Raw genomic sequence first — 22,493 nt, 5'->3', positions numbered from 1 at the left:
TTAATATGACACACCAAATCATCACTGGTGCAGCCAATTGGTTTTAGAAGTCACATAATTAGTTAAATGGACTGTGTGGCAATGAGAGGGAAGAGGTGGCTGCATATCACAGTGGGGAGAAACACAACAGGGCACGAGGTTGGCGAGCTGACATCTGAGACTCCAGCATCATTGGGCTGGACCTGATGTCTCACTGGGAGGCCATGTGGATGTTCCGGGGGGCAACACCCTATCTTGGCTTGTTCAACACCACATTAAAACTGGGGAAACCTGCCCCATCCACCTGTGGCCCTATCACCTGGCCCTCAGCAAACACCAGGAGGCGGAGCAGTGGATCAGAGCTGGGAGCAGCTGGCGTCTTCGAGCTCCCCGACAACACGTGGGCAGCCCCAGGCAGTGTTGGTTAGGAAGAGAGATAGATCGTGGTGGTTCCGCATAGACTACCACTATCTCAGTGCCAGGACGCAGAAGGATTCCCGTCCACTGCCCCAAATTGAGATGCTCTGGACTGTATCGTGTGTTCGACCTGATTCAGCTCTCTCGATCTCCACAGTGGCTTCTGGCCTGGGAGGTCCAACCCAGAACTACCTTCACATTGGTCAAGGACTGTGGCACTTTCGGGTAAATGCTGTTTGGGCTGTGTATCGCTCTAGCCAAATTCAAGAGATCGACGGAGAGGGTGCTGGCTCACATTCTGCGGAGTTGCTGTGTCACTGCCATTTCTGATGATGCTCTGCCGAACCTGGAAGAGGTCTTTTCTGCCATCAAACAGACGAAACTCTACCTCAACCCTACAAAATGCTGTCTGCTGCATCGCCAGACGAAGTTCCTGGGGCATATGGTGAATGCAGAAGGAGTGGCAATCAAAAAAAGGTGGCAGAGGTCAAGGAATGGCCCACCCTGGCAATGCTTTGAGCTTTGCCTGTTTATTAAGGACTTTACCACGGTCGCCAGTTCCCTGCACCAGCTCAGCAAAAGGAGAGGCCCTTGGCCTGGACTGACACCTGCGCTGCAGCCTCCGACCAGCTCCGAACTGTGTTCACCCAGTGCTGGCATATCCCAATCCAGCACACCTTTTCCTTGTTGACCCAGAGGTCAGCCATGGGGGTATCGGTGCAGTGCTATATCAAACCACTGTGTTTTGCCATAGATAACTTCACAAAGTGGCCAGAGACATACGTGGTCCCGGACCAGAGTGCCACCACCACTGCTGAGAGGCTCGAAGAGGAATTCTCATGCCACTTCGGCATCCCTGAGGAACTCCAAAGCTACCTGGGGTGCAACTTTGAGGCACAGGTGTTCGGCGAAGGCAGCTGGCAGTCACCAAAATGTGGACCACCCCCTTCACCTGCAAAGTGATGGGCTGGTGGGATGATTTAACTGACCCTGGCCATCCTCGTCAGCCAGCACCAGTGCGATTGGAATCACTGCTTTGCGGCCATACCGGATACCAGTTCAGGAAATCACCAGGTGTACGCTGACGGTACTTGTGTTTGGGTGGGAACTGCGCACGCTGGCGGATTGGGTGTTTGTTCCCCTCCCCAGCCAGCGATTCCTGGGGAGGCCGGCTTGGATTACCTATGGGTTGTTCATGTTGCGGCTCGGCAGAGCCAAAGTGCAGCCAGCTGCGGTCAAAAATCAGCTTATGATGACCACAGCAGGGGACAGGACTTTACTGTGGAGAACCGAGTATGGGTCTACTGCTCCACCTGGAAGAAGGGACTATCCCCCAAACTTGGAAGCCATTGGAAGGGGCCGGGAGAGGTGCTCCGATATAGTATACCGGGTGCGGCTGCCTGAGAAGCACTAGGCAGTTGTGCTGCAGCAGGACCCTGTATCGGCCCTTGGCCACCAAGTTAAGGGAAGAGGGGTGATACTCTGGGTATCCTGCCTCTTGCCTCATCATACAGTGCCTCCCCTGGGGGGGGGGGGGGCAACAACCACTTCCAAGTGCCCCAGATGGCAGAGTCGACCATCACCAGGACTTAAGATCTTTGTTGCGGACTCTGTGGTTGCTGGTATGACTGACCTCTCAGGCGAGGGGCATTGTGCCACTCTGGGCGGGGCACGGTCAACAGATCACCCCTGTATTCCTTATGGCCAGCACTAATTATTGTTCTTGTTTTAAAAGGCTTTTGTGGTGTGCGTGTTCAGTAGAATTATGATGAGAGTCTAAAGTTCATTTCTTTTAGCTCTGCTTATACCTTGCTCACTTGTGTGTTTGTGTGCCACCCTGAAATGTAACCTGGGTGTGTAATAGTCACCTCCCCCATCAATATACGACTGAGTTAGTTCTCACTGAGCTATTGCACTCTGACTGTTATTGTGCTTGTCGCAATAAAAATGGCTGTTGAGATAAACAATCTGTTCTTCTCTGTCATCATGGACGGAATGCTTGCCACAATATGAACTCCTGCCTGAGATGCAACTTGAATTCACCCCAGTTTTCCTACTGGCACAACAGGTCCACAGCAGATGCCATCTCATCGGCTCTTCACTCAACTCTGGAACATCTGGACAGCAAAGGTGCATACATCAGGAGGCTCTTTACCAAGTACAGTTTGGCATTCAATACTATCATCCCCTCAAAACTAATCAGTAAGTTTCAAGACCTTGAAGCCTCTGTGCGCAGTTAGATCCTTGATTTCCTTGACCCCAGTCAGTTCAAATTGGTAACAACATGCCCTCCACAATCTCCATCTGCACAGATGCACCACAAGGTTATGTTCTTAGCCCCCTGCTCTACTTGCTTTGAACTTATGACTGTGAGGCTAAGCACTCTTCTATGCCATATTTAAGTTTGCTGATGTTTGCTGTTGTTGGCCAAGTTAAAGGTGGTGGACAAATCAGCATATAGGAGGGAGATTGAAAATCTGGCTGAGTAGTGCCACAACAACATCTCACTCAATATCAGTAAGACCAAGTAGATGTCAAGGAGCTGACTTCAGGAGGAAGAAACTGGAGGTCCATGTTCCAGTCCTCATTGGAGGATCAGACGTGAAAAGAGTCAACAGTGTTATCACTTCAGAGGATCTATCCTGAACCCATTACAAGGAAAGTACGGCAGCTTCCTTAGAAGTTTGCAAAGATTCAACAACATCTAAAACTTTGACAAATTTCTGTAGATGCATGGTGGAGAATATATTGGTTGTATCATGGCCTTGTATAGAAATACCAATGCCCTTGAACAGAAAATCCTACAAAAAGTAGTGGATACAGACCAGTCCATTATGGGTGAAGCCTTCTCTACCATGGAGCACAGTGTGCTATTGCAGAAAAGCAACATCCATCTTAAGGGTCTCCCACCACCCAGGCCAAGTTTGAGTTCAAGTTCAGGTTCAATGTTCATTCAACCATACATGAATATAGCCAAACAAAACAGCATTACTCCAGGGCCAAGGTGCAAAAGACAGTACTGACAGCTACACACAGCACAAGACAGATATACCATATATAAGACAGCACATATAAGCTATCATTAAAATACAATCACACAAAATACTGTATAGTCCATTATGGTATGGACCCTGTCCATGAATGTTGTAGAAATCTGGTCAACCAGTTTGTCTTCAGCTGAGTGAACATAGTGGGGGGGGGGGGGGTGAGGGAGGGAGCAGCACTAACTTCAGCTTAAACACAGCATCACACCGCCTCTGGTGGAACACACCATCTCCAACACCTCTCGTAATTAGACGACACCACAGCTTGAGGCCTAGTTGTCCCTATGACCAAGGCCACACAGCTTCCCTCGTGTCTACCAATAAATCAGTAATCAGACTTGCAGCATTCCATATTGACTATGTCCAACAGGGTCTTGTGATTACAAGGAAAGTGACTAAGACTGTTAGACTGCACACCGCCTTCATGCACCGACTCCTCTGATGCCTCTCTGACAAAGGCAGCAGCTCCTCTGCCATCGAACATCTCACTGATTTGCAGTACTTTAATATCTTAATCTCCAGCAGGGTGTTGTGATAGTGAGAAAGTACATTTGAAAAGGACAATATCACCTTTGGTTGGCTCCATAGAAGCCACTGCTATCAAACACGTCACCGTCTCGCTTCTTGCTGCTGCCATCAGGAAGGTGGAGCCTCAGGACCCAAGCACCAGATTCAGAACAGTTATTATCCCCCAACTATCAGGCTCTTGAACCAGAGGGGATAACTTCACTTACCTCACCATTGAAATGTTCCCACAACCTGTGGACTTTCTTTCAAGGACTCTTCATCTCATGTTCTTGATTTTTGATGCTTATTTATGTGTTTTATTTTGTATTTGCGCAGATGGTTGTCCTTTGCACAGGGGTTGTTTGCCCATCCTGTCGCATTTGATCTTTCATTGATTCTACAGTTTTTCTTGAATTTAGCATGTATGCCCACAAGAAAACAAATCTTGGGGTTGTATGTGGTGACATATATGTACTTCAATAATAAATTTACTTTGAAATTTGGTGTAGCACAGGGAATGGTGCTGGATTCCTTAATGTTTATTGTATAAACAATTTGAACATGAGTACAGGTTGGTGATGAATTCATGGATTATAGGGTGATAATGACCTATTGGTCAGACGGCCAGAGCAATGGACAATGATGTCTAACCCTGATAAGGTGAAAACAAAAGCACATAGGATACTAGCCTTCTTTAGCTTGGTCACCAAAGGATAAGAGCAGGGACATTTGGTTGGAATTGTATTATATTTGTTTGGCCACAGTAGTATATACAGTTCTGTTTGCTAGAGTATAGGTAAATATGAAAATGTAACTACAGAGGGTGCTGAAAAGATTCACCTGGATGTTGTCTGGAATGGAGGGTACAGGAAGACGTGACAAACATGATACAAAATTACGGGGATGTTGTTGATAGTAGGAAATCCTTCCCTGTGTAGCTGGTGTGTCTGAACAGGTGAATGTAGTTTTATGGTAAGTACAGAGGTTTTGAGGAAGTACTTTTTCACACAGATAATGGGATTTGGGAATACCCTGACCTGAGAATGTGGTGGAGGCAGATGCTTCCACAAGAGTTAAGAAAGATCTCGATGAACACTTGAATCACCGAGGCAAAGCAGACTGCTAAATAGAAGTAGTCCTGATGGGTACTCAGAATCAACATGATGGGCAGCAAGACTGACTCTTTATAGAAATATGAAAAGGGAATATCTCTGATAGGGTTGGACCGAACTCGGCATGCTGATAAGCTGTTGATAGTTAGTGGCAGTCAGAGAAAGAGAACGTTAGGAGCTGCTGTTCTTCCTGAGACCATGAGGGAGGACAGCTGGGATCAGTAAGATCTGACTCTTTTTGTTGTTTTCCTGCTCTGTAGGTTTGCAGATTGTGTTGAAGTCCATCATGAAAGCAATGGTACCTCTGCTGCAGATTGGCCTGCTCCTCTTCTTTGCCATCCTCATGTTTGCCATCATTGGCCTCGAGTTCTACTATGGTAAACTGCACCATACCTGCTACACAGATGGCGCCGGTAAGTGTCATTAGGAAATATCTTGGGCTGCATTAGTCTGGCAGATTCTTTGACCAGTCGGCATTCAAGAGTGCTGTAGTCTGCTTCCATTATGAAGGAATGTTTAGCCAATCCCAATTCATGAGAGTCCATGGCCAAACAGTGAAGGAACGTGTAGCCTATCCTGTGGAATGGGTCTTCTTGCCAAATGCGGCCCTAAAATACAGTACAAAGGCCATGAAGGAACCGGGTGTGGTTCAGAGGCAAGGATAGAAACTGTGTAGGTGGTGAGTGAGTACATAAACAAGTGGGATTCTATGGTGATTGTAATTGGATAGGCAGAACTCATTATTTGGCAGGGTCCATGCTTACCCTGTGGCCAGATATACAGAGTGACCAAGTAGTCAAAATCTATGTGTAAGGCTGAACTGTTGACAACACTGAGCTCTGCAGTATCTTCAGGAGAGGCTTTCTGATTTGCGGGATGAAGTAATGCTCTTGACACGGTGAATGTCAGTGCTAATTCACATCTTGGTCAGAACCATTGCCAAAGGATACATTTTTATGCATTGCTGACAGATTTCCACTATTCACATTTAGCTTTAGAAGAGCAGCAGGGTATTCTGCTTCACTTTGGGTTTTAACATTGCACATGATTGACCCATTATTTTGCTACAATATTCTTTCCTTTTATTGAGCTGTCATTTGTGAATGATGTATCAAGTCTGAAGTTTTATTCCTTCGGATTCAGATAAATTTGTTTATTTTGTTTTATTTTCTCACTATTATGTTGTCTTTGTTTTCTCTCTCAAACCAGTATTCCTTTCTGTGGAGTCTGTCCTCCGGAGCATTGGAAGTTGGGGGGTAGGGGAGTGGCCTGATAGAAGTTTATAAAACTATGAGAGGAACTGATAGACAGTTAGTATCTTTCTCCGAGGGTCAAAATGTCTCATAGTAGAGGGCATGCTTTCAAGTTGAAAGTGGGGATGTTCAAAGGAGATACACAGGGCATTTTTTTTTTGCATGGAGAGGGTGAGTGCCTGGAACGTGCTGCCTGGGTGGTGATGGTAGCAGATACGACAGAGGTATTTAAGAGGCTTTAGATGGACACATGAATGTGTGATATGGGACAGGCTAGCATTTATAGCCTTTCTCAAATTGCTCTTCTTGAACCACTACAGTTTGGGAGGTGGTATTGGAGGAGCCTGGAGTAACTGCAGTGCTTTTAGAAGCTGGTACACACTGTAAACCTCTACACTGGTGGTGGACCGAATGAATATGTTGGTGCCAGATATGTAAGTCAAGTAGGCTGCATGATCCTCACTCAAAGCTCCTTGAGTGTTTCTGCTATTGCACTCCTGTAGATAACTGGACTGTATTCTATTGTACTCCTGACTCATGCCTTGTAGATTAAGTGAGGAGATGAGCCATTTCTTGATCTTTGAGTCCCTCACTCTCAGGTGCTGCTGCTGTGATGTCCTGGAGCTAGACTGTTGACCACCAACAACCAGAACTATCTTCCTTTGCATGAGTTATGACTTCAACTGTTCAAGAGTTTTCCCCTCAACACCCATTGGCCAGGAGAGTTTTCTCCTCAACACCCATTGGCCAGGAGAGTTTTCTCCTCAACACTCATTGACTGCAGCTGCTGGAGTTCGGAGCAGAAAACAAACTGCAGGAGCAGGTCAAGCAATATCTGGTAGACAGATAGTCAACCTTTCAGGTTAGGCTGAAGGTGGCCTCCTTTACACTATCTGCTAGACCCTGAATTGTTGATCCTGCAACTTTTTTAATCTGTGAGGTTCAATTCCCCACAAGGTTGAGCCTTGTCCAGTGAGTCAGGACAGAAGGAATATAGTAGTCACTAGTAAGGCCAGATTTATTTCCATTCATAATTGAAGGCAGTGGAAGTGAGCCATGCACGTGAACCACTGCCAGTGATGCTATTAGCAGGGATGTTTCAGGATTTAGACCCAGTACGGAAGGACCAATGATGTTTCCAAGTCAGGATGGTATGTGGCTTGGATACAAACCTACTAGAAGTAGTGTTCCCCAATGTTTTTTGCCCTTGTGTTTTGTAGCAGCAGAGGTCTCAGATTTAGCAGTTGCTGTCAGAGTAGCGATGATAAAGCCCACTCAATTGGCGACGTTGTGGACTGCATAAATTACTGAAGAATACTGTAGGATATAATTCATTTCTAGGTGTGGAAGGGTGTGAGATGTTGCACTTTGGGAGGTAAAACATGAAAGGGTAGTACACAATTAATGACAGGTTCACATTTAATGGCAGACCCTTAACAGTGCTGATGAATAGAGGGATCCCAAAAGCTATTGATAGGATGGTAAAGCAGGCATACGGCTTGACTTCATTAATGTAGGCAATAGTTTCAAAAGCCAGGAAGTTATTCACAGCTTTATAAAACTGGATGGGCCACATTGCATTCAATTCTGGTCAACACATTAAAGGAAAGATGTGGAGGCTTTGGAGAGGATGGAGAGAGTCACACCATTTGGTTTTGGTGAAGGTCACGTGCCCTTATGAAGGTGGGGACTTTAAAAATCTTACAGCAGGCAACAATAGCACATTCAGTGCAAAGATACTTATGGTATGCCAGAGATGGAAAGGTTTTAGAAAAAGTGCAGAAATATTTACAGTGCAAAAAAAAAGCAAAAATGACAAAAGTGAAAATGGAGATTATATACCTGATGCACCATCAATAACTCTCTCTGAGACGTGAAGGCGAGATATTGGCTTTTATTGACTGGAAGAAAGAACAAGCAGTAGTTGACCACCATACTACATCCTGGAGACTGAGGGCCGGGCTCAGGCCTCAATCGCCTTTATACCGGGATCTGTGGGAGGAGCCACAGGAACAGTCAGCAGGGGGCGTGTCCAGACAGGTATATGTAGTTCACCATATTCACCCCCCCTTTGTTTTAAAAGAGAGTCCCCATGGGGCGAAGTTTCTTACAAGTATATTTACAGGTTAAGTCTATCAGGTGGTCGAATCTGTCGCTGTGATCTATGTAGCACCGGCTGTGATTGCACAGGTGCCGGTGGTGATTGTACCAGAGACGGTGGTTGTGCTGGTTCTGGCCTAACTGGAGGTGTCAGCCCACTAGGCGTCAGTGATCCCTCATGTGTGTGCGAGGCGCCTGTATAGGAGTGTCGTGAGGAGTCTGTGTAGGGCTCGGTGTGCGTAGTGTCACCTCGGGTACAGGGTTCATAGTTACCGTGGAGTGTTCAGGGTAGTGGACTGCTGCTCCTACGGGCGCCAGGTCGCGGACGGAGACCGTGTCCTCCCGCCCATCAGGTAAGACCACGTAAGCATACTGGGGGTTCGCATATAGAAGGTGAACCCTCTCGACCATCGGGGAGTATTTAGTACTCCTCACATGTTTCCGGAGCAGCACTGGCCCTGGGGACGTCAGCCAAGCTGGTAGGGTGGTCCCAGTGGCAGACTTCCTGGGAAAAGAGAATAGGTGCTCGTGAGGGGTGGCATTGGTGGAGGTACATAACAGGGAGTGGATAGAGTGGAGTGCCTCAGGGAGGACCTCCTGCCATCGAGAGACCGGCAACCCTTTTGACTTAAGGGCTAAAAGTGTGGCTTTCCACACTGGGGCATTCTCCCTCTCCACCTGTCCTTTTCCCCGGGGATTATAACTCGTGGTCCGACTAGTAGCAATGCCCTTAGCCAGCAGGTACTGGCGCAGCTCGTCACTCATAAAGGAGGACCCTCTATCACTGTGGATATAGCAGGGATATCCGAACAGAGTGAAGAGCTGGCGCAGGGCTTTTATGACGGACGTGGTAGTGGTGTCGGGGCAGGGGATGACAAAGGGGAACCGTGAGTACTCTTCGATAATATTGAGAAAATAGACATTGCGGTCGGTGGAGGGAAGGGGGCCCTTAAAGTCAACACTCAGCTGCTCAAAGGGGTGGGTGGCCTTGATAAGTTGCGCCTTTTCAGGATGGTAGAAGTGCGGTTTGCACTCAGCGCAGACTTGGCAGTCCCTGGTCATCGTCCTGATGTCCTCAAGGGAGTACGGCAGGTTCCGGGCTTTCATGAAATGGTAAAATTGGGTGACCCCCGGATGGCAAAGATGTGCATGGAGGGCGTATAGCTGGTCGAGCTGTGCGCTGGCACATGCTCCCTGGGATAGGGCATCAGGGGGCTCATTGAGCCTTCCAGGCCGGTACAGGATATCATAGTTGTAGGTGGAGAGTTCTATTCTCCACCGCAAAATTTTATCATTTTTGATTTTTCACCGCTGTTGGTTATAAACATGAACGCAACTAAGCGCTGGTCGGTCAGCAAGGTGAACCTTTTGCCGGCGAGATAGTGCCTCCAGTGTGTTATAGCTTCCACTATGGCCTGGGCTTCTTTCTCCACCGCGGAGTGCCGAATTTCAGAGCCTTGAAGGGTACAAGAAAAGAATGCTACTGGCCTGCCTGCCTGATTGAGGGTAGCAGCCAGCGCGAAATCGGAGGCGTCACTCTCTACATGGAAGGGAATGGTGTCATCCACCGCATGCATCGTAGCTTTGGCAATGTTCCCTTTAATGCAGCTGAAGGCCACGCAGGCCTTGGCAGAGAGGGGAAAAGTGGTAGACTTGACCAGGGGGCGGGCCTTGTCTGCGTAATGGGGGACCCATTGGGCGTAATAGGAAAAGAAGCCCAGGCACCATCTGAGGGTTTTGAGAGTGGTGGGAAGAGGGAGTTCTAACAGGGGGTGCATACGGTCGGGATCAGGGCCAATGACTCCGTTTTCCACGACATACCCAAGGATAGTGAGTCGGGTGGTTCCAAACACGCACTTGTCCCTGTTATAAGTAAGGTTCAGGGCTTTGGCCACTTGGAAAAATCGTTGGAGGTTGGCGTTGTGATCCAGCCAGTCGTAACCACAGATGGTGATGTTATCCAGATAGGGAAATGTGGCCTTCAGTTGGCACTGGTCCACCATCCGGTCCATTTCCCTCTGGAAGACCGAGACACCATTTGTGACACCGAATGGGACGCGCAGGAAGTGATAGAGCCTGCCGCCCACCTCGAAGGTGGTGTAGGGGCAGTCCTCTGGGCGGATGGGGAGCTGGTGATAAGCGGATTTCAGATCTATTGTCGAGTACACCTTGTACTGAGCTATCTGGTTGACCATATCTGCGATTCGGGGAAGGGAGTACGCGTCAAGCTGTGTGAACCTATTGATGGTTTGACTATAGTCCATGACCACCCTATTTTTCTGCCCGGTCCGAACAACAACCACCTGGGCCCTCCAAGGGCTTGAGCTTGGCTCAATGATACCCTCCCTGAGCAGCCACTGCACCTCTGACTGAATGAAGGCCCTGTCCCCCATGCTGTACCTCCTGCTTTTAGTTGCCACAGGTTTACAGTCGGGGGCTAGGTTGGTGAACAGCGGTGGGGGAGGGATCTTGAGGGTGGAGAGGCTGCAAGTGGTGTCAGTGGCACAGCTGTCGGCATGGTGCTGGGTGGGATGTGTGGTTCGGTGTGTGTGTGTGTGTGTGTGTGTGTGGTCAGTAGCGGCATATATGACGAAGTCCCACAAAACTGAGGATTCCTGACAGTGAGTGGTGGGAGAGGCCCGTCATATGCCATAGTCACACTTTCAAGATGGCTCTGGAAGTCCAGCCCCAATAGCACAGGCACGCACAGTTGAGGCATGACCAGTAGCGCAAAGTTCCTATATTCTGTGCCCTGCAATGTCGCTACACAACCCACCCGGATGTCTGTGGAATACAACACAGAAGCCAAGGTGACCCTCTGGCTTACCGGCCGTATCACGAGTCCGCAGCGTTGCACTGTGGCCGGGTCAATAAAACTCTCAGTGCTGCCCGTGTCAAATAGGCAGCTAGTACTATGCCCCTCCACCAGGATGTCCATCATTGACCTTGCAAGCTGGTGTGGGGCGCTTTGGTTGAGGGTTCCGGTGGCCAGAGTTGAACTGCTGTCTTGGTGCTCGGTAAGCACCAGTGGGTCGGGGGCGGGGCATGTTGGTGCCGATAAAGATGGTCGCCCCCATCCGGGCATGCAAGATGGCGGCCCCCATGCCTCGCACGAGGCAGGCAGGCAAGATGGCGGCCCCCATGCCTCACACGCAGCACTGCCCGACCCCGCTCGTGGTTTAGACTTACAGACCTTGGCGAAATGGCCCTTCTTCCTACAGCTGGAGCAGGTCACTTCTCGTACCGGGCAGCGTTTTCGGGGGTGCTTTTCGAGTCTGCAGAAGTAACACTGCGCAGGCTTGCGACCGGCAGCAGCTGTGGTCGGGTTCGGGGAGTTCGTGGAATCGCGACTGGCAGCGGCGTTGGCGAATTCGCTCGCGGGAACCAGCAGCGGCGGGGTCTGAGGTGTCCACGGAACCGATGGAGAATCATGCGGCTGGACTGCATCGGCGTTGTGCAGAGCAGCCTCCAGCGTGTCGGCCATCTCGATCGCCGAGCGTAAGGTAAGATCGGCATTTTCCAGCAGCTGCTGGTGCACATACACTGACCTGATTCCTGTAACAAAGGCGTCTCGTACAAGGAGCTCCGCATGCTGTTCCACCATGAGGGTTTTGCAGTCGCAAGTCCGCACGAGTGTCTGTAGGGCTCGGAGAAACTCGGTGCTGGATTCTTCAGGCCGCTGCCGCCGCGTAGCTAAGTGATGTCTTGCGTGGACGGTGTTCACCAGCCGCAGGTACTGTCTTTTGAGGGCGTCCAGTGCCCCTTCGTAGGTCAGCAGGCCTCTGATAAGTGAGTAAACTTTCGGGGTGACCCTCGAGAGGAGAATTCGGTGCATAACAGCGGGTTCAGTTGCACGACCCTCCTCCAAGTATGATTGGAAGCATGCAAGCCAGAGTTCAAAGGCAAGAGCTGCTTCAGGGGCTTGGGGAGTCCAAATCCAATCTTTCCAGACGTAAAACGCTTTCCATGTTTTAAAACTTCCAGTCAGTAAAATTGATGCACCATCAATAACTCTCTCTGAGACGTGAAGGCGAGATATTGACTTTTATTGACTGGAAGAAAGAACAAGCAGTAGTTGACCACCATACTACATCCTGGAGACTGAGGGCCGGGCTCAGGCCTCAAGCGCCTTTATACCGGGGTCTGTGGGAGGAGCCACAGGAGCAGTCAGCAGGGGGCGTGTCCAGACAGGTATATGTAGTTCACCACATTACTATCGGACCTTTATGACTGTAGGTCATTGAGGATACCAGTCTAAACCCACCCCCCACACCAAAATGAGCCTTAAATCTCCTTGTTCCAGGAGAAAAGGGATTGTCCATTCTTTGGAAAGCGGGGGAGTGGTTATCCTGAGTCTAAACAATTACACAGACAATTACAAACAAATCCCAAAACTCAGGATTTCACATCCTTCTTCACAATCACAAATGTCCACAAATGCGTTCATCACAATAAGATCGCAATGACATTGCGCAACAAAACCAATCAATAACTAGCCATTTTCCAGCAGTCAGCACTCCTTGACATCCCCCAGAATGAACTCTTCCACTGAGCATGTGTCGTCCCCACCACAAACAGGCGCCTTTTTCAGGCACCTCACCCGTCAGTTGGGTCTCCCTTCTGAAACTGCAAGCAACAAACAGGATGTGTCAAAGATTGTCACTGTCCTGGAGTGTATAGATACAAACAGAAGTGTCTATGCTGCATATTCACCTAGTATGTTTACCTGATAAGTGCAGTGTCTGCACTACCAGACAGGGATCATGAGAATTACCGGGCCACTGGGGTGGAGGGAGGAAGACATTACTTGTGGCAGACCTGAGGAACTTTACGAGGATGCTACCTGGATTAGAGACCATGTGCTATGAAGAGAGGTAAGACAAATCAAAACCTAACAGCATGAATGGCAGCAATGTTAAACTCTCAGGTCAGCTAAACACCTTTTACGCATGCTTTGAAAGGGAGTGTACTTTGAGGGGTAGCAACTGTTTTGAACCTGGTGGTGTGAGTCCTGAGGCACTTGTACTTTCTATCTGATGGCAGCGGTGAGAAAGGAGTGCGGCCTTGGTGGTGAGGATCTCTGTTAATGGTTGCTCCTTTCCTATGGCAGTGTTTCATGTAGATGTGCTCAGTCATCACATATGTATAATGAATGTAACAACAAATTTCACGGCATATGCCAGTGATATTAATTCTGATCCTGAGGACAAGGTGGGCTTGTTTTCCCTAGAGCAGCAGAGGCTGAGGGGAGTCCTGATAATTTATAGAATTATGCTTATTATCGAGTAAACAGCCAGTATATTTTTCTCAGGATTGAAATATGCAGGACTAGGGACGTGCATTTAAGTTGAGTGGGTGGAACAGGATAGGAGATGTGCAAGTGTTTTTTTTTACAGAAATTGGTGGGGCTTTGAAAGCACTGTCAACATTGAATCAGCGGGATAGCAGTGGAAACTGCGAGCAGGTTCAAACTCTTGCCAGTGCACACCTCACACAAAATGGTCCCAGAACATATTCTATACAATCAGGAAGGTCACCTGAGGAAGCAGAAGAGAGCTGTATAATGCACATCTATACTCACATCCTTCTACAGATGTGCAGTTGAGAGCATCCTGCATGGTATGTAAACTACACTGCAGCAGACAGGAAGGCTCTACAGGGAGTAGTCAAAACTTATTAACACTTCCCCAGCACCAGCCTACCTGCCACCAAGGACATGCACACTGGCTCTTTTACTGCTGAAAAAGAGTCAGTAACATCATGAAGGATCCCACTTACACTGCTCATGGACTGTTTTTCCCACTACCATCAGGAAGGAGGTTATATAATTTAATGTGCCTAGAGTCACTTTATGGACATACAATGAATCTATGTATATAAGTTATCTTACATATTCATACTTATTGTGTTTTTGCATTTTTGTGTTCTTCATCTTATTGTGTGTTTCGTGCTGCATTGGATCCCGAGTAACAATTATTTTGTTCTCCTTTACACTTGTGTCCTGGAATGACATTAAGCAATCTTGAGAAATTGATTTTGATCAGCCGATGAACTGTCAGGCGTGGTGATAGAGGTAGATTGCATAAGGATGTTCAAGAGTTACTTAGAAAGGCACGTGGATATGCAAGGGGTGGGTCAATGTGTGTGTAAGAGGGATTAAGGCTTGGTCAGTGCTGTACATTAGGTATTGAATAGACTGAACTTGGAGTATTGTGAGCAGTTTTAGCCCCTTGACTAAGAAAAGATGTGCTGGCATTGGAGAGGGTCAAAAGAAACTTCTTGAAAATGATTCTGGGAATGAAAGTGTTTACACATGAAGAGCATTTGATAGCTCTGGGCCTGTACTCATTGCAGTTTAGAAGAATGAAGGGGGATTTCATTGAACTCTATTGAATGTTGTGAATATTGAAATGTCTGGATGGAGTGGATTTAGGGAGGATGTTTCCTCTGATGGGTGAGTCTAGCACCAGCGAGCACAGCCTCGGAATGGGTTGGCATCCATTTGGAAGGTTTGCTAGTGCTTAACGGGGGTGGTGGGGGTAAACTAGAGTTGCAAGGGGATGGGAACCAGTGTGCCAGAACAGATAGTGGAAAGATTGTGGAGACAGATGTTGGTAACACCTCAGACAAAGTCAGGAATCAAAAGATTGATAAACACAAAGTACACTGCAAATGCTGTGGTCAAAGCAACACGTACAAACAAGCTGGAGGAACTCAGCAGGTCAGGCAGTATCCATGGAAATGAGCAGTCAATGTTTCGGGCTGAGATCCTTCATCAGGACTTATCAAAAGATTGAGCATGGTGCGACTAATGTTCTGAGCTGCGTATATTTCAATGCAAGTAGTATTGTAGGAAAGGCAGATGAGCTCAGGGCATGGATCAACACATGGAATTATGATATTGTAGCCATTAGTGAGACCTGGTTGCAGGAGGGGCAGGACTGGCAGCTCAGTATTCCTGTTTCTGTTCTTTAGATACAAGAGAGAAGGAGGGATTAAAAGGAAGAGAGGTGGTCTTACATAGGGAAAATGTCAGAGCAGTGCTCTGTCAGGACAGACTGGAGAACTTATCTAGTGAGGCTTTAGAAATAAGAAATAAGGAAGGTCAGACCACTTTAATGAGGCTGTATATGGACCACCCAACAGTCCGTGGCATTTAGAGGATCAAATATGTAGAGAGATCGCAGACTGATCCAAGAAATATAAGGTTGTTATAGTAGGTGATTTCAACTTTCTACATATTCACTGGGAATCCTAATCTGTAAACAGACTAGATGGGATAGAGTTTGTCTGTTGCATTCAGGAAAGTTCCCTTAATCAGTACATAGAATTCCCAATGAGTGAGTAATACTGGATCTGCTATTAGAGAATGAGACAGGGCAGGTGACAGAAGTTTATGTAGGGGAACACTGCATGTAGTGATTATAATGCTATTAGCTTCAAAGTAAATATGCAAAGAGATAGGTCTGGTCCATGGATTGAGATTCTAAATTGGAGAAAGTCCAATTTTGTTGGTATCAGAAAGGTCCTGACAAGTGTGGATTGGGATAGACTGCTTTCTGGAGATGCACTTGGTAAGCGAGTGACCTTCAAAAGTGAAATTTTGAGTATAAAGCTTTTATGTGCCTGTCAGAATAAAAGGTAAAGATATCAGGTTTAGGAAACCTTGGCTTTCGAGAGATATTGAAGCCCTGGTTAAGAGAAAAAAGGAGGTGCGTAGCAGTTATAGGCAGGTAGGAACAAATGAGGTGCTTATGGAGTGTAAGAAATGCAAAATAACACTTAAGAAAGAAATCAGGAGTGCTAAAAGAAGACATGAGGTTCTCCTAGCAGACAAGGTGAAGAGGAATTCTAAGGGATGCTACAGATATGTCAAGAGCAAAAGAATTGCAAGGGACAAAATTGGTCCTCTGGAATATCATAATGGTAATTATGCATGGAGCCAAAAGAGATGGGGGGGGCGATCTTAAATGGATTTTTTGCCTCTATAGTTACTTGGTAGACAAACACAAAACCTATTGAAAGAGGCAGAGTAATAGCAAGATCATGGGCCCTATACAGATTACAGAGGAGAAGGATTTTGCTGTTGAGGCAGATTAGGGTGGATAAATCCCCAATGCCTGACAAGGTGTTCCCTTGACCCTATGGGAGGCATTTGCAGGGATTCTAGCAGAGAGATTTAAATCATCTTAGTGACTGATGTGGTAGTGGAGGATTGGAGGATAGCTAATATTGTTCCATGGTGCCCCATGTGCTTTGTAAATGGAGAAAAGGGCATTACAATGTTGGGAAGTAAATTGGTTATGAAAGGACCTTTTCCTGTAGCCACAGGATTTGCATGGGTGCTCAAGTTCAGTGGTAATGCAATTGGATGTCAAGTTTGCTGTATGGTAAAAATCCTCATTACTTTGCCCTTTTGTGGCTTCTTATTAGTCCACATCTGAATATTGCCCAGGTTTTGCTTACAAGAAGCCAAAGACTACATCACAGGCTGAGAAGTTGCAAATGGAATTGTAGATCGTGCATACATTCACAATTGCAACTTTATGACGAAGCAGCTGAAGGTGATTGGATCCAAGACACTGCTGTGAGGAACTCTGGAAGTGATATCTGGGATGATTGACCTCCAATAACCACAACCTTTGTATAAGGTTGTAATTGCATCAATATGTTAGACCCAGGATAGATCTTCAGAGATGTTGATGCACAGGAACTTGAAACTACTCACCCTTTCCACTCGATTTCCCCTTCCTAAAGTCCACAATCAATTTCTTGGTCTTACTGACATTGAGTGCAAGGTTGTTTTTATGACACAATTCAACCAGCTGGTCTGTTTTACTCCTGTATGCTTCCTTGATGCCATCTGATATCCTGCCAACAATAGTGTAACTGGCAAATCTATAGATGGCATTTGAGCTGTGCCTAGCCACACAGTTGTGGGTTTAGAGAGAGTAGGGCAGTGGGTTAAGCATGCATCCTTAAGGTGTACCAGTGTTGATTGTCAGCGAGGAGATCTGTGGTCTCCTGATGGGGAAGCCAAGGATCCAGTTGAAAAGGGAGGTACAGAAGCCCAGGTTTTGGAGCATGTTGATTAGAACTAAGGATATGATTTTGTTGAACGTTGAGCAGTAATCTATAAACAGGAACGTGTCATACAGTACTATGCAAAAGTCTTAGGCACCCTAGGTTTTTATGAGTTCAGATGACCCTAATGCGGCTTCCACAGAGTCCTCATCATTGAGGCTGTCTGGAATTACTTGGAGAGACAAAAGAAAGTGAGAGAGCCAAAGTCTTCAGAAGAACTGTGGCAGGTTCCCCAAGATGCTTGGAACAACCTACCAGCCAATTTTCTTATAAAACTGCACAATATTGTATCTAAAAGAATTAATGTGGTTTTAAAGGCAAAAAGTGGTCATGTAGCGATGTGCTACACACAGCGCTGAAATAACAACACACAGTCGGTAAGTCGTTTTGAGACTAGTTTATTCAAACTTTGTGGCGCTGGCATTTAATCCCTAGCACCCGCCCTCTCCAGGCAGAAATGACATCAGAGGTGCATTACCAAAGTCTCCCCCTGTGCGCTGGCTATTTGTGACATAACCCCCCCCCCACAACCAGCGATACACCCCCCAATGTCCACAGTCTGGATCAGCCTCTGTTTGGGAAGTCTGCCTCTGCGCCGCGGTGCCTGAACCTCAACCGGCTGCGCCAAGTCCACATGGGCTGGTTTGAGTCGGTCCACCGTGAAAACCTCCTCTTTCCCCCCAATGTCCAGAACGTACATGGACCCATTGTTGCTGATCACCTTGAACGGCCCCTCGTACGGCCGCTGTAGTGGTGCCCAGTGTCCACCCCTTTGTACAAACACAAACTTACAGTTCTGCAGGTCTTTGTATACATGGGTCAGGGTCTGTCCGTGCTGTGAAGTTGGTACGGGGTCCAGGTTGCCGAACCTTTCGCATAGTCTGTCCAGGACAGCTGCGGGTTCTTCCTCTTGCCCCCTTGGGGCTGGTATGAACTCTCCTGGGACAGCCAGGGGCACGCCATACACCAACTCGGCTGACGTGGCGTGCAGATCCTCTTTGGGCGCTGTGCGAATTCCAAGCAGGACCCAGAGAAGCTCGTCCTCTCAGGGGGGCCATGAGAGCCAACTTCAAGTGACGGAAGCGTTCCACTAGTCCGTTGAACTATGAGTGGTAGGCAGTTGTGTGGTGTAGCTGCATTCCCAACAGGCTGGCCACAGCCAACCACAGGCTGGAGGTGAACTGGGCGCCTCTGTCGGAGGTAATGTGGGCCGGTACCCCGAAGTGTGCTACCCAGGTTGCAATCAGTGCTCGGGCGCAGGAATCGGCAGATGTGTTGGTGAGCAGGACCGCCTCTGGCCACTTCGTGAACCGGTCTACCATAGTTAGGAGGTACCGCGCTCCTCGGGACACTGGTAGGGGGCCCACGATATCCACATGAATGTAGTTGAACCTCTGGTGGGTGGGTTTGAACTGCTGCGGCAGGGCTTTAGTGCGCTGCTGCACCTTGGCTGTTTGGCACTGCGCGCACATTCTGGCCCATTCACTGACCTGCTTGCGAAGTTCGTGGCACGTGAACTTGCTGGAGACCAGCTGGATGGTTGTCCTGATAGATGGATGTGCCAAACCGTGTATGGAGTCGAAAACCCGCCGCCTCCAGACTGCCAGGACGATGGGGCAAGGTTGGCTGGTCGCCATGTTGCACAAGAGAGTCCTCTCACCTGGGCCTACGAGAAAGTCTTGTAGCTGCAAACCCGAATCTACGGTCCTGTAGCTGGGTATCTCATCGTCTGCCTGCTTTGCCTCCGCCAGTGCCGCATAGTCCACCAACAGGGACAGGGCCCGGACAGCTGGTCTGGAGAGTGCGTCCGCCACGACGTTGTCCTTTCCCGGGACATGTACTCGGAGATGTAGGACAGATGTCGCTGCTGGCGAGCCAACCAGGGATCGGACATCTTCGTGTACGCGAAGGTCAACCGTTTGTGGTCCGTGAATACAGTGAACTTGGGTGAACCTTCCAAGAAGTACCTGAAATGCCGGATTGCCAGATACAGTGCCAACAGCTCCCGGTCAAAAGCACCGTACTTAAGTTCGGGTGGTTGTAGGTGCTTGCTGAAGAATGCCAGAGGTTGCCAGTGACCCTCGATGAGCTGCTCCAGCACCCCACCGACTGCTGTGTCAGATTCATCCACCGTGAGGGCAGTCGGAACATTCGTCCTGAGGTGCACCAGCATCACAGCATCTGCCAAGGCTTCCTTGGCTTTAACGAAAGCGGCCACGGCCTCCTCGTCCCAAGTAATTTCCTTGCCTTTACCCAACATCAGGGTGTACAAAGGTCGCATGATACGGGCTGCTGAGGGGAGGAAACGGTGGTAGAAGTTCACCATACCAATGAACTCCTGCAGGCCTTTGACCATGTTGGGCCGGGCAAAGTGGCGAATTGCATCTACCTTGGCGGGCAGAGGTGTTGTCCCGTCTTTGGTAATCCTGTGGCCCAGGAAGTCGATGGTATCGAGACCAAACTGGCATTTGGCTGGGTTGATCGTGAGGCCGAAATCACTCAGGCGAGAGTAGAGCTGGCAGAGGTGGGGCAGATGCTCCTGACGACTACTGCTGGCTATAAGGATGTTGTCCAAATAGATGAACGCAAAGTCCAGGTCATGTCCCACTGCATCCATTAGCCACTGGAATTTCTGTGCGGCATTCTTCAGGCCGAAAGACATTCGGAGGAACTCGAACAGGCCGAACGGGGTGATGAGTGCTGTTTTGGGGATGTCTTCAGGGTGCATCGGGATTTGATGGTATCCCCGGACGAGGTCTACTTTGGAAAAGATTCTTGCCCTGTGCAGATTTGCTGCAAAGTCCTGTATGTGTGGCATGGGGTAGTGGTCTGGAGTTGTAGCCTGGTTCTCCAAACCCCGGCTGCTTTGGGCACCATGTGCAGGGGGGAGGCCCATGGGCTGTCAGACCTCCGTACGATCCCCAATTCCTCCATCCTCTTGAACTCCTCCTTCGCCAGGCAGAGTTTTTCCGGGGGGAGCCTTCGTGCGCGGACGTGGAGGAGTGGTCCCTGGGTCGGGATGTGGTGCTGAACCCCGTGTCTGGGCATGGCTACCGTGAACTGCGGTGCCAGAATCAATGGGAAGTCCACCAGGATTCTGATGAATTCGTTGTCCAACAGCGTGATGGTCCAGATGTGGGGCCTGCAACTTGGCTTCACCCAGGGAGAACATCTGGAAAGTCTCGGCATGTACCAGTCTTTTCCCTTGCAAGTCGACCAGCAGGCTGTGAGCTCGCAAGAAGTCCGCCCCCAGGAGTGGTTGGGTCATGGCGGCCAGTGTGTAGTCCCACGTGAACCGGCTGGCACCGAACTATGCGGGTGCCATAGGTCTGTATCGTGCTGCCGTTTGCGGCCCTCAGGATGGGTCCTGGCTTCCTGTTGCGGGTGTCGTACCCCGTCGGGGGTAAGACACTGATTTCCGCTCTGGTGTCGACCAAGAAGCGGTGTCCCGACTGTTTGTCCCAGATGTACAAGTGGCTGTCCTGGTGGCCAGCCGCCATAGTCATTAGTGGCAGCTGGCCCTGGCCCTTGCAGGGCGGGCGACAATGGTGGGCTTTTGTGCCCCACCGCTGGTGGTAGAAACACCACTGTTCACTGTCCTCCTCACTCCTGCCTCTGTGTTGTGTGCACCCCACTGCCAGGCCTGGTCTGGTCTACTGTTGGGCGCGTGGCCTGGTAATCTGACCCTTGGACACCACTCTTGGCTTTCCACAGCACGTCTGCCCAAACCGCCGCCTTCTGGGGGTCGCTGAAATCTGCATCAGCCAGTAGCAGATGTATGTCCTTGGGCAGCTGCTCTAGGAACACTTCCTCGAACATGAGGCAGGGCTTGTGTCCGTCGGCCATGGCCAGCATCTCGTTCATCAATGCTGACGGCAGTCTGTCTCCCAAACCGTCCAGGTGAAGCAGGCGGGCACCTCGCTCACGCTGTGAGAGGCCAAAGATCCCAATGAACAGCGCCTTGAATGCTTCATATTTACCTTCTTCCGGGGGCGACTGTATGAAATCTGCAACCTGGGCGGCTGTCTCCTGGTCTAGGGTGATCACCACGTGGTAGTAACGTGTGGAATCAGAAGTGGTCTGGAACTGGGCTTCTGCTTGGCTAAACCACACGCGTGGTTGCAGCGTCCAGAAAGTCGGCAGTTTTAGCGAAACGGCGTGAACAGATGAAGAGTCGGTCATCTTTGGTCCAAATCCTGTTTGGACCATCGGGGTCACCAATGTAGCTATGTACTACACACAGCGCTGAAATAATGACACGCAGTCAGTAAGTCGTTTCGAGACTAGTTTATTCAAACTTCGCAGCGTTGGCATTTAATCCCTAGCGCCCGCCCTCTCCTAGCAGAAATGACGACAAAGGTGCATTACCAAAGTCTCCCCCCGCGCGCTGGCTATTTGTGAGCCGGTTCACCTGCGCAGAAAGTGGGTCGCCACAGTCACACCAAATATTGATTTGATTTTTTTTTACTGTATACTACTCTTCATAGTAATTTCTTGATATTTAGAATTTTCATTTCGTTATTTTTGAAATCAACTTTGCTTTAAAGTTTTTTGTTTACATGTGCCTTAGACTTTTGCACAGTTATTGCTATTGTCCAGGCGATCCAAGACCAGTCTGGAGCTAACTGATCTGAGTGAAATCTATACTGGGCAGTGAGTAAGTGAGTAAATGCTACTTGATTCTTCAAATGGTATTTGCAGTTGCAGTCGCAGTCAACTCAGCAGAGGCCTCACGCAGGCCAGTGAGAGAGATTTGAAAAAGGAGTTTTCACGGGATTTCAGATTTTCTCAGCAGCACAGTTGTGATTCATTAGCAAGGGTAAATAAAATAGTGGCCATAGTTTGAGTGGACCAGTGTTAGCGTGAGGAGGCTTTGGCTGATTAGGCTTCAGCGTGAACCGGCTTGGTCAAGTTATGTAGTTGGTTTCTTTCTCTTTCTTCTTCATTCTTCGTCTGTTAATGCATAATTAGAGCAGTGAAAGTGGCTCCCGGGGTTG

The 22,493-nt window shown here is 48.7% G+C and overlaps 1 protein-coding gene across 1 annotated transcript in view; it reads left to right on the top strand.

The window, feature by feature from the left end:
* LOC132402214 (probable voltage-dependent R-type calcium channel subunit alpha-1E) overlaps nucleotides 1-22,493 on the top strand; it is a 600,800-nt gene that overhangs the window by 224,037 nt on the left and 354,270 nt on the right. Inside the window, exon 6 of the mRNA XM_059984957.1 lies at nucleotides 5,320-5,472. Coding sequence (XP_059840940.1) covers nucleotides 5,320-5,472 — 153 coding nt within the window. The remainder of the gene's footprint in view (nucleotides 1-5,319; nucleotides 5,473-22,493) is intronic.

This window comes from Hypanus sabinus, chromosome 11 (genome assembly GCF_030144855.1).
Source record: "Hypanus sabinus isolate sHypSab1 chromosome 11, sHypSab1.hap1, whole genome shotgun sequence".
NCBI classification, from domain to species: domain Eukaryota; kingdom Metazoa; phylum Chordata; class Chondrichthyes; order Myliobatiformes; family Dasyatidae; genus Hypanus; species Hypanus sabinus.
The sequence above is the reverse complement of the archived record's forward strand: the minus strand, read 5'-3'. Positions and strand labels throughout refer to the sequence as shown.